Source organism: Thamnophis sirtalis, unplaced genomic scaffold (genome assembly GCF_051295495.1).
Source record: "Thamnophis sirtalis isolate CommonGarterSnake01/CBP01778 unplaced genomic scaffold, rThaSir2_p1.2 scaffold_2, whole genome shotgun sequence".
NCBI classification, from domain to species: Eukaryota; Metazoa; Chordata; class Lepidosauria; order Squamata; family Natricidae; genus Thamnophis; species Thamnophis sirtalis.
The window spans coordinates 85,676,894-85,689,802 of NW_028261382.1; the positions used below are offsets into that span (position 1 = coordinate 85,676,894).

Here is a 12,909-nt window from a genome sequence, read left to right on the forward strand (position 1 = left end):
GTCACACAGACCTTGGCATGGCCATGGCTGCAACAGGAAGGATTGAAAGCTACTGATAGATTTCTCCCCCCCTTTCATATACATTCTGCAGTGGCCAAAGGTGGCTCTTTGCCCAGCTCTAGAGCCCATTCTGGTGCAATATTCTTTCAATTACTTTGTGTGCCATTACTTTGTGTGCCAAATCTGAGTTCCTTGAATACCTGGCAGATTCAGGAACATCTGTGTGAAATGAGAGGATGGAACAGGTTATGATCATCCAATGAAAGTGTTTGAAGAGCTCTAGTGCCTCTAATGCCCAAGACTTGATCTATAGTAATCAGTTGCAGTAATGATATGGGAGATGAATCATCCATTCGGGTCTCTGCTATAAACTTTATATCCACTCCATTCTGTTTCCTAATCTCTGCATTTTTCTGTATCAAAGAGGAATCATTCTTGTGCATTTCCGGCATCCAGCTATTTAACACATGACAGCTCCTCTTCCTTCTAGCCTCTCTCAAAGTTTTTAATTAATCAATTAACATTTGCTGACTTCAAGGGAAAAGTACAAAATCATACACATCTCTGTAAAGTGGTCAGAATCAATTATTTTTGTTTGTAACGGAATATAGGAACAAATCTAATTTAAGTTGACCAAATTTTAGTCCAAAAGCCAAGTTCCTGGCTCAGATATAGATTTGCATCTGTACAGGAACATGTTTCTTGGGCTTGCATTCCATTGAATTCAATGGGCCTTCCAATGGGGTGAAAGTATTTAGGAGCCTTCCATTGGTTTCGCACAATCAAAACAGCCCAGTGTTTTGACCAGGTTTAATCAAACAATGTTCTTGGGGCAAGGATGGTGATTTAGGTGGCCATTCTTTATTCCTGGTGATGAGTTTAATTTCCTTATCTCCATCTGTCTTTTTGGTCAATGGGGCAAGAAGTCCTAATCAGGAAAAACAATAAAATAGTCATTTTGGACTATTCATTCATTCATTCATTCATTCATTCATTCATTCATTCATTCATTCATTCATTCATTCATTCATTCATTCATTCATTCATTCATTCATTCATTATGCCACCCATCTTGTTGAGCACATATGGATTTTTTAAGTACAACTGAACTCTGAGTGCTCATTTGCCATTCTTCATATCTGGCATCTGAACAGAGCCTTGGACAAGCTGTCTGCTGCATTGCCTTTAAGGATATTGTAGGTTATCAAGTCAGTATCCAGCCTGGGTGAATCTGTATGATCATTTTTACTCTGGTGTGTGTGGATCAGTGGTGGGTTTCAAAAATTGTTTGAACCGACTCTGTGGGTGTGGCCTTTGTGGGAGGGGCTTGCCGCCCATGTGACCAGATGGGAGCTGCTTGCCGCCCATGTGACCGGATATGAAGATGCCGACGACACTTGTCAGAACCACCTTAAATTACCTCACACACAGCACTGGCATGCATAAGAATATGATGTAAACTTGTTTTTTAAAAGGCATCTTTGGTTTGCGTTAAAACAACTTCAACACACGCAATGTTCTGATTGCACCACAAACGCAGTAGTCATCCTTACCTTTCACAGAGGCACTGAGTTTTATAAATATGAGCATGATAGTGTAGAATAATCATATCCAAGGACCAGTGGTGGGTTTCAAAAAAATTTGGAACCTCTTCTGTAGGTGTAACCTGCTTTCTGGGTCCACTGGTGGAACCTCTTTTAACCGGTTCGGTAGATTTGACGAACCGGTTCTACCGAATAGGTGCAAACTGGTAGGAACCCACCTCTGGTGTGGATGGCAATTTCTTGGTGCCTCGCCTGAGGGCTGAGGGAGGCTGCCTGCTTTCATCCCGGTTGAGATACAATGTGTGGATGGCAATGTCTCTGCCATTGTCTGTTTTGGCATAAAACATGAGTGGCCTAATAATATAATAGACAGCAGAACTGGGCTTGAAAAATTAAAATAACCACAACAATGAAGCAATCCAAATAAAATAAAACCAGCCCTCAACAAAAATTCTCCAAAAGCAGAACTGTTTTTAAAAACCTGTGGGGGGATTTAACTTGTTAGGAAGATATTTTGGCGGAATTCTGATGGAAAGTTTGAGCAGTGGTTAGCAGTTCTGAAATGAATAGCATTTCAGAACTGCTATGTGGCTTAATGCTGGGCAGACAACATTTTTGTTCTTCAACAGGTTAAGACAAATAAGACAGAGAGAGGGGGAGAGAAGAGGGAGGAAGCGAGGGAGGTTATTACACATTGGCTGATTTAGAGGGGAAGCAGCACGGTGGCCTAGCGGTGAGGACATTTACCTCCTACTTGGAAGGTTGAGAATTCAATCCTAAGTAGCAGCAGGTATTTCTCTCCTAGGGTGCAAAGAAAAAAATATCTGCTGTGAACTCCGCATGGGTGTCGGGAAGGACATCTGGCCAGTAAATGCTTAGATCCACCCAGTCACCCCGATTCTACCCCGAAGTAAAAGATTACAGGATCATAAAAAGGAAGTTTTAAAAAGGAAGAAAGCGGGGAGGGTAAGAAAAGGATATGAAAAAGTGAATAGGCTTAGATTAGTATTTTTGTCATGAAAGAATGCAGTTGAAAGTTGTGTCTTGAATGAAACAAGAACAGTATATGATGGAAGTAAGGCAAATGAATGGAATGCTTAGCAAATAATTCAATACTGAGCGAAAGAAAAAGATGTGATGCCTCCTTGGTTGTTCAAGGTATTTTGTGGATAAGCACATAAAGGTTCACTTGTGGTTAGGGGTGTGTTTGCTGGGAATATGGATGTACATGTAGTTTTGTAAGTGGACGACCCTGTATTGTTAGCTGAGAATCTAAAAGATCTCTGTGTCCCAAAGGTGCTTTTTTCAAGAGACAACTGGACTGCCTGGTTTTTCTTTGACAACATTTCACTACTCACCCAAGAAGCTTCTTCAGCTCAGAGCTTGAATGAGAAGCGAAACATCTTCAAAGAAAAACCAGTACATTTGGGACAACCATGATTTGGATAACCTGAATCTCCATAGACAAAAGATCTGTAGTGTAAATTGCACTGTGCAATAAAAGAGTATGGATCTGAAAATTAATATATTCAAAATCAATAGTTGTGTTATCCAGGAAGATAGCATGGGCAGTTGCAAGTTATACATAAATGCCACACAACTAGAGCAGGCAGATGGGTTTGTTGAATTCCTGCATGGGATATTTGTTAAAAATGGGGAAAAGTTTTGAGAAATTTAAGATGGCAGGAAAGTAGTTGAGAATAAAGCGGGAGATTGAGAAAATTGTAATTGGATGGAGTTGATCAGATCCTCAGAAAGAATGAACAGGTTCAAGAACAAAAGGCGATATGTGAATCAGTTTATGAACAAGAATATCTTGTAAGGAGAAAAAGAAATATAGAAGCCTACTGAATGGTAATCAGGTAAATTAAACTTAGATGTCTTTCTTCCCTTTTTAAATTCATACCTTAAATGCCTTTGGTATATTATTTCTTACTTGTTTACTGTATTTGTTGTAAGGTTGCTTACCCTGAAATAATTAGTCCTCTATCTGGATGAGAAATAAAATATAAGAACTTATCCCAAAGGGGAGAAGAGAGGAAGAAGAAAAAGAATGTGGAGAAATGACCTCAATATAAATATACCATTTTGGGGGAGCTGCAGTGTGATTTTAAATTACATATATTTAAAGTTAGAATTAATTTTCAAAATAAGGTTAGAAAAATTAGGCCTTTTCTGACCAAATAAATACACTTTTGTCACATTAGCAAGCCTTGACAGATGCTCAACAAGCTAGACTTATGGTGGTTTTGGTGAGATTCCTTGATGGAACAGAAGTTGGGTCCATGACAATTTATTTGGGTCATGGGCCAGGCAATTTTATAAGAGGCTGAAAGAAGACTAGAACTTGCAGCAAATGCTCCAAGCCTTTCAGGAATAATTTTGTTCAGTGCAGTGGTGGGTTTCAATTTATTTTACTACAGGTTTGCTCATGTGTGCGTGCGTGCTCACGCGTTTGCACAATGCTTCTGTGCATGTGCAGAAGCGTCTGGGCGAGTGGGTGGAGCCTCCCGCCACTGCCACTACCGGTTCGCCCGATTTGGGTTGAACCAGCCGAAAGCCACCTCTGGTTCAATAGTTATAATGGGAAGAAGGAATAACCTTGAGGAACAGGAGGAAAAAAGACCGATTAAAGAAAAATCTGAGTCCTGGCCAGAATTACCGTGTATACTCGAGTATAGGTCGGCCCGAATATAAGCCGAGGCACCTAATTTTACCACAAAAAACTGGAAAAGTTATTGACTCGAGTATAAGCCTAGGGTGGGAAATGCAGCAGCTACTGGTAAATTTCAAAAATAAAAATAGATTTTTTTACCGGTGTATTCAATGAAATACTTCACTCACCTCATGATGATGATGTCCCGCTGTGATGATGATGTCCCGTGCAGCCGCGGGAGCGATCTCCCGCCTCCTATGACACACGGCACAGTGATTCCTATCATTGGATCACTGTACCAGAGGAGGTGGGACATCGCTATGTGGCTGCTTGCCATAACAAGGAGGAGGTGGGACATCGTTGCAGAGCGGCAGGAGGGGGAGGAAGGGGAATCGTAAGATAGCCCTGCATTACATTAGAACGTGAGGAGGGGGGATGGTGCGCTGCGCGCTGCGTGGCAAACTGACACAAAGGGAGGGGAAACTCACAGGGGCGCCAGGCCATTCACGAGCGTCACCCAGCGGCATGGCCCCGCCCCTTTTTCTCCTCCATTTCGGGCAAATTTTTCACTGACTCGAGTATAAGCCGAGGCGGCTTTTTTCAGCCCAAAAAGTGGGCTGAAAAACTCGGCTTATACTTGAGTATATACGGTATAACATGAGAAAGTTTCTCAGACAAGACCCTTCTTGTCTATGGAGATTCTCAGTCATCCAAGTCATGGTTGTCCCAAAGGTGCTTTTTCAAAAGGCAACTGGAGTTTGTTTTCGCTTGAAGACGTTTCCGCTTCTCAGTTCTGAAGAAGCTTCTTGGATGAGAACAAAACATCTTCAAACAAAAACAAAGAAAGTCCAGTTATCTTTTGAAAAAGCACTTTTGGGAAGACCCTTTCTTGTTCTCATGCAGATAAAGGGATAGGGTAGGGAGAATTACATGCAGCATTGCAAATTTTGTCCCATAACTTTCCTCATTAAAGTAGTATTGGCATGTATACCTTGAACTTCCTAGCCTGGTCTGCTGGGAAGGGCTGACAGTGTTATACTCTCCACATGTGCTATTGACGAATGTCAAACTTTGGTTGAAATCTCCTTTGTGTCCCCTTCCAGGGTCACGGGTGGTGAGCTCTTCGAAGACATTGTTGCCAGAGAATACTACAGTGAAGCTGATGCAAGGTGAGCGGTAACTCCACATCCACTTGTCCTCCCTCCATCCTTCTCCCTCCTCCAGCCCCACCCCCTCTCCCTGTTCCCAGATCCCACTCCTGCTTGAACCTGTGAATTATGAACCCATCTGTGATCAGGGAGGTTGGGGGGGGAGGGGGTTGAAGCCTCATGGTTGCATTCAAAAGATTCCACATGGTTGCAGAGACATTCTCACATCCTTTGGCACCAGTGGTTGCCATAATGTGCCCCATTGCCTCATACAATGCCAGCCAACCCTCCCATGCACTCTTGGACTGCTGCACTTGGTTACATAGTTCACCTCATAGTTGTGGAGAAGAGGCATTGCAGGGTGAGAAGAGATGCACCTATCCTGGTTTCATCCTCTGCCTCCCCTGCCCTCCCGTTTATATAAGATGCAAGCACTCTCAGTGCATCTGATCATTTAAGGATGCTCTCTTTCCCAAATGGACTTTCATCAGAGCAGGTCACTCCCCAGCTACCAGCTCCGTTCTTTGCTAAAGGAAGTGTGACAGGTGAGAGAAGTTTGACTGGGGTGGCTGGAGTGTGCTCCCACTACTACCAACAAGGCTTAATCTGTGGTCGAGTATCTCAGATTCAAATGGGGTCTTAGCCTTCTTATAAAGGAAGCTGTTGTTAGTGTTTTCACACTTTTACTTTCTCATCCTACTTCAACCGTAGAGAGATTTTTATTGCTCTAGGCTGGTTTGGAGGTTGTATGGTCTCTTTTGCAGATGTAGTCTAACCAGGAATAGTTGGGGTAAGAACTGGGGGTGTGCAAGGATGCAGGACTATTGGCCATAAGGAATACAAAATTGGATGGGACAGAATTGAAATTAGGGTTTGCTGGGCAAAGTGTCGGTCATTAGCAAAGAGCTTCGGGAGTTGACGCACCAGGGCCACCAAATTACAAAACAAGAGTTGCATTTGAGAAACGTTCATCGCTACCATACAATGACAGCTGGGTGCCTGAAGTTTGCCAACCTAGATTGGAAGGAGTTCCAGCCTTTGGAGTGGTGTAGAGGAGCAAAGGCTGAGGAGGCAGCAGGAGGTACCAAAGAGATAATTCAAAAACCAAGAAATTCAGATGTCAATTTAAACCAAGAGCCGAGGTGGCGCAGTGGTTAAATGCAGCACTGCAGGCTACTTCAGCTGACTGCAGTTCAGCAGTTCGGCTATTCAAATCTCACCGGCTCAAGGTTGACTCAGCCTTCCATCCTTCCGAGGTGGGTAAAATGAGGACCCGGATTGTTGTTGGGGGCAATATGCTGACTCTGTAAACCGCTTAGAGAGGGCTGAAAGCCCTATGAAGCGGTATATAAGTCTAACTATTGCTATTGCTATAGCTTTCATAACAAGAGATTGTTGACCAAGGCATGAACATGAAGAAATACATTGTGAAGCTATTTCTGCTTTGAATTAAGAAACCTGATTGCCCATTTCCCAAGTGTTCTAGACATTTAGCAATGAAGACTTTCTAAGAGAGGGAAGCCATAGCAATCCCAAGGTTTAGAATCAGGTGTAATTCTTCCCACACAATTCCAATTTTCCTACATTGTTCCTTTCCTATCTTGTTCCTCCACTGCTGCAGTGATGAAAGAAATAACCACAGGAGTGCAGAATAATTCTACTATAAATCCCAGCCCGGTGTATTTGATATTGTATGCTCCTTAGAATAGTAATCCTGGGACAATCATAGTCCAGTATACATCATGAAAATAATATCTTGTGTTTTGCTTAAGCACCTCTGATTTGATGGTAACCCTGCATGAAAACCTTAGATCCTTTCTCATGATGGTTTCCTTCCCATAAAGAATGGCCTAGTGATAGAAAAGCATCCTCTATTAATCCTAAATACAGGTAGTCCTTGACTTACAACAGTTCATTTGGCGACCGTTCAAAAGTTATGACGACACTGAAAAAAAGGAACTTTATGACCATTTTTCTCATTTATGACCATTGAAGCATCCCCATTGCAGGTCACGTGATTTACATGTGGATGCTTGACATTTAACTCATATTTGTGACGGATGCAGTATCTCGGGAGTCACGTGATCCCCTTTTGCGACCTTCTGACAAGCAAAAGTCAATGCGGAAACCCGATTCACTTAACCAAATGTGTTACCCTGTTTCTCCGAAAATAAGACAGGGTCTTATTTTCTTTTGACCCCTGAAATAAACACTTGGCCTTATTTTCAGGGAGGTCTTATTATTTTTGAAGTGCAGGAGGTGGCAAGCATGATCACTTCATGGCTGCTGCTGAGTTGCAATATTTTCAGGGAGGGCTTATTTTCAGGGAAACAGGGTACTAATTTAAGAACTGCATTGATTTGCTTAACAAATGTGGCGAGAAAAGTCGTAGAATGGGGCAAAATTCACATAACAGATTTCTCACTTAGCAACATAAATTTGGGCTAAATTGTGGTCATAAGTTGAGGACTATCTGTATTTGCCTTCAGAACAGCCCTGCTAAGTACATTGGAACTTTAAGTAGGAAGGCAGAAATTCGTGTGCGCGCAAGGTGATTGCCAAAGGCCAGCACTGTTCCAAATCCAATCTATGAACTTGATCCACCTTCACATCTTGCAAAGCCAGATGATGCTTTAAAAGAGTGTTTTTCAGCCTTGTCAACTTTGAGATGTATGGACTTCTTCTCCAGCTGTCTGGAGAATTCTGGGAGTTGCAGTTCATACATCTTAAAGTTGCCAAGGTTGAGAAATACTGCCATAGAAACCTCCTCTTTAGTCTGCTATCTCTTGCCCAAATTAAGCAATGTTCTCTTTAGCCCCCAAAAAGCCAACTCTGTTCTAGGCTGCATTAACAGAGGAATAGAATCAAGACCACATGAAGTGTTAATTCTACTTTATAATGCCTTGGTAAGGCCACACTTGGAATACTGCATCCAGCTTTGGTCGACGTGATGTAAAAAAATGTTGAGACTCTAGAAAGAGTGCAGAGAAGAGCAACAGAGATGATGAGGGGACTGGAGGCTAAAACATACAAAGAATGGTTGCTGGAATTGGGTATGTCTTGTTTAATGAAAAGAAGGATTGGGATGACATTATGGCAGTGTTCCAATATCTCAGGGGTTGCCACAAAGAAGAGGGAGCCAAGCTATTCTCCAAAGCACCTGAGGGTTGGATGAAAACTAATCAAGGAGAGGAGCAACCTAGAACTAAAGAGAAATTTCCTGACAATTAGAGAAATTAATCAGTGAAACAGTGAAACCTCTAGAAGTTGTGAATGCCCCAACACTGGAAGTTTTTAAAAAGAGATTTGTCTGAACTGGTGTAGGGATTCCTGGCTGAGCAGAGGGTTGGACTAGAAGATCTGCTAAGTCCCTTCCTATTGTGTTATTCTGATCTATTCTGTTCTTTTGAAAAAAGAGCTGAACATTGACAGATTAGTATGTGATACCAGTTCCAGCATTTATAGTCAGTTAGCCTTGGAGAAAGGTTAGGTACAGCTAATAGCATAATACCCCCAAAAACTGAATTAAGAACAGGAGTGATAAAACCTATGCAGTGAGTTAAGGAAATAACACAAGCAAGCTACTCACATGCATCAAGGTGTGGTGGGCCAGGCAGACTTACCAAAATACAATACAATACAATAGCAGAGTTGGAAGGGACCTTGGAGGTCTTCTAGTCCAACCCCCTGCAGGAAACCCTATACCATTTCCGACAAATATGAGAGACTTTGTCCAAGAGGTCAGGACCAAAAGAGGTTCAATGGGCTAGGATGTAATTCAAGCACATGTGAATGATTAAAACATGCATTTTATGAACAAGTTGGCTCTCACTTGTAGTTTCACAAAACTATTGGAGGAACCCCAAGTGGCTTGGTTGAACCACTGGATTGCTGAGTTTTGACATTGCTTGCCAGGATAGCCCTTGCGTGCTTCACATCATGTATGAACCAAGCTATTTTAGCTTGTTCAACAAACCACAGCAAGAGAAAACTTAGGGCGATGCGTGTTCCCTGCGTATAAACTAAGTTTTGTAATAATATATGCTTTGTTTTTTTCTTAATAACTCCACTTACTAACTTAATCACTCCACTCAGTTGTCATGTAGATGTGAACTGAAGGAGTCCCCAGATGGAATCCTCAGTTTGTGATTGTGTCGTATCTTATGTGCCGCTTTTATCAAGAAATTGTAAAGAGAAAATAAAAAGTAACGCAAACTAATACAGACTAAAGAAAACAGAGAACACAAAAGAGCAGCAAGAAAAGAAATTAAAAGAAAAAGCTTCCATTTTCTTCTGCAGCTAATATCAATATGATTACGAAGTTCTCTCTTATATTACAATTTTTAAAAAAACCCTCACCTTTTTTCTGTTATTTAATTTTATTTTCTAGTCTTCAAAACCAAAGTTCTTTGTGCCTTTTTTTCCTGTTTCATGCAACAACAAAAAATCTGCAACGAGTTTCCAGTCAGCCATAAATGTAGATATTATGTTTTCTCTAACCAAGGAAGTCATTTTGGTCAACTTTGGAAATTCCATTATCTTCACCAACCATTCCTCCATTGTGAGTGATGTAGAATCCTTCCAATTTGGGGATATAATAATCTCGCTGCAGTTGCCATATATAAAAACAATATTCCATGTTTTTTTCCTAGATGTTTGTCCATTAATTCCAAAAGAAAAGCTTCTGATTTAATTGATTGTTAGACTTTAAAATCTTCTGAATTAGTTGAAATCTTCTGTATGTATTTGTATCTTTTTTTAAAAAACATCCACCACACATGATAAAACATGTCTTCGTGTTGTTCACATTTCCAGCATAAATTTGAAGTACCCTTTATGCATTCTAGATCAGGGGTGTCAAACTGGTGATGTGTCATGCACAGACCATGCCCACCCAACTCTGCAAAGGGAAAAAATAAGTGATATGTCATGTGGGGGCCACATGACATGGTGAGTTTGACACCTGTGTTCTAGATGATTTCTCTGGTGACAAATACTAATGGTACATTGTTTATAAAAAATTCTTTTAACACTAGAATATAATTAAATTTCAATTCTTTCCGCCACACATTTTCCTGTTGATCCATTTGTTTAGTGTAACCAAAATATTTAGCTCATTTTAGTATACATTCTTTTGCTTGTTCTTCTGTCTCATATTTCAATAAAAATTGATACTTTTTAACAATAGCATAATCATCTCATTGGCACATAATTCCATTTCAAAGTCACTCTTCCATTGTTCAAAACTGTAAAATCTTTAATACATTTTAAATCTTTCTAATAATCGGGCATAGGAAAACCATTGACAAATATATCCTTCCATTGTCAAATCTTCTCTTAATTTTACTTTACTGTCTCCTTGAGAAAATCCTAGTATATCACAATAAGTTAAACATGTATGTTTACTTATCGTTTCTCATCTATAAAATGCTTCTTAGCTGACAGCCATAAAGGTATTTTTGGGCATAACCTAGATTTATTTATTTCATACTCTAAAAATAGACCACCTGACATAATGATTTATGAAATCTACATTTACTCTTAGCTTTGTCATATGATAGATATTTGTGCCATCCAAATCTCAGATAATGTTCTTCTGGCTCCAACAGCCTTCTATTTCTTAACAACATCCACTTTAACAGCAACAAATTAACAGCTGCAAAGTATAATTTGAAATCTGGTAGACCCAATCCCCCTTTTCCTTTGCATCTTATAATACCATATATAATATTTAGAATTTCCCCCCTACCAAACAAATCTAGATATATCCTTTTGTTGCTGTTTAAATGGTATATCAATTGTCAAGACAATTATTATTGAAACACAAATAACGTTCTAGGCAAAACATTCATCTTAATCACAGAAATTTTCTCCAACAGTAACCATTATACTTTATCCCAACATAACATGCCTTTTTAAACTTCATTCCATGTCTTAACATAGTTATTTTGAAATAACACACAATTCATACTTGTCATCGTAATAGTCAAGTATTTTATTTTCTCAATGTTAAACCTCATTTTATTCATTAATTCTGTTTGATCTTGTATCTTCACTTTTTTGTTAACATTTTAGTATTCCGTTTATTAATCTTAAAACCCGCTAAACCCCCAAATTCTTTTAATTTATTCACTAAAAGTCCAATTCACTTTGAAAGGTTTGCTAAAAGCAGAACCAAGTCATCCACAAATACTCTTAATTTGTATAACTCTTTTTTTAATCTTTATGTCCATGATTCTCTCATCTTGTCTTTATGTCTCTATTCTACTGTATATTTCAAGAACTGAAATAAATAAAGGGGAACAATGGATAACCTTGCCTTGTTCCATTTTGTATATTACAAGGTTTGGTTAAATCCATATAAACAATTATTTGGCCACCTATGAAGTATAGATCAATTTCACCCTTTCTATAATCTCCCCCCCCCACATCAAATTTGTATCTTCCCAAAATTTAAACAAGAAAGTCCAGTTCAAATGGTCAAAGGTCTTATTTCTGCATTTAAAAAGACCATTGTGTGCCATTGTCCATGTTCTTCTGGACTAACATAATATAATTTAGGCTTCCTCCCGTTTATGGCCAGCTTCTGTCTTCTCCTTGATTATTAAGGTTGCTGTTGCCTGTTAAAACTTAATGTTCCTTGGTGGGCAGGGTTGGTGAAGGGGAAGGTTACCAAGGTGGTGTTGTCAGTGGGGAAATTTGCTTTTGTTTAGACTGAGAGTAGATTGTAGAAGTTTATTTATATGCCGCCCTTTTCCCTGGGGGGACTCAGGGCGGCTCACAACCAAAAAGGGAGGGGGGGGGAAAAACAAACTTTTAACATATAAGACAATACATAATTAAAACACAACATTCATACCATTCGGGCAGGTTACAGTCTTAGCCCCAGGCCTGACGGGATAGCCAGTTTCTGAGGGCTGTGCGGAAGGTCTGGAGGGTGGTGAGGGTATGAATCTCCACGGGGAGATCGTTCCATAGGGTCGGAGCTGCCACCGAGAAGGCTCTCCTCTGCGTGGTTGCCAGTCGGCATTGACCGGCAGATGGAACTCTGAGGAGGCCTAATCGATGAGATCTAATAGGTCGCGTGGAGGTATCTGTGTTGAGGTTTCAGTTAAAGTAGAGGTAGACAACCCGATGACCTCTGGATGTTTTGGATTATCCCTTACTGCTGGCTATGTACCTTGATGGGCCTGAAACCCAGAACAACTGCAGAATATTTAATTGGCTGCTGTGCTGTCCAACTGAATGGTCTCAAGTTCATTCATGCTTTGAACTACAACTGCCCTCATGTCTACTTGGACGTCCAGTGGTCAGGGGTCAGAAGAACTATAGTATATAATGTCTGGAGAGTGCTAGGATGATGATGAGAGAGAGTAATTAAAATCAGTGACTGTTTCCCATTTGCCAACCTCATGTCCTCTGTGTTTTTTTTACTTTTGAAATGGAATCTTGCTGTCTACCGCTTGTATCTATAGCAGAGTTTTCATTGCTTTTTAAGCCCAAGTTCATTGCAGGAGTTCTCTAAAGCAAGTGGCAGAGCAAATTGGAGCAAGAGATTCGG

General features: G+C 40.4%; 1 protein-coding gene across 19 annotated transcripts in view; it reads left to right on the top strand.

Annotated features, from left to right (window-relative positions):
- The window catches only part of CAMK2B (calcium/calmodulin dependent protein kinase II beta), a 210,428-nt gene that overhangs the window by 110,647 nt on the left and 86,872 nt on the right, over nucleotides 1-12,909 (top strand). For all 19 annotated transcript variants that reach the window (XM_087706258.1, XM_087706263.1, XM_087706256.1 and 16 more), the window contains one exon: nucleotides 5,304-5,369. In XM_087706258.1, the coding sequence (XP_087562384.1) occupies nucleotides 5,304-5,369 (66 nt within the window). The remainder of the gene's footprint in view (nucleotides 1-5,303; nucleotides 5,370-12,909) is intronic.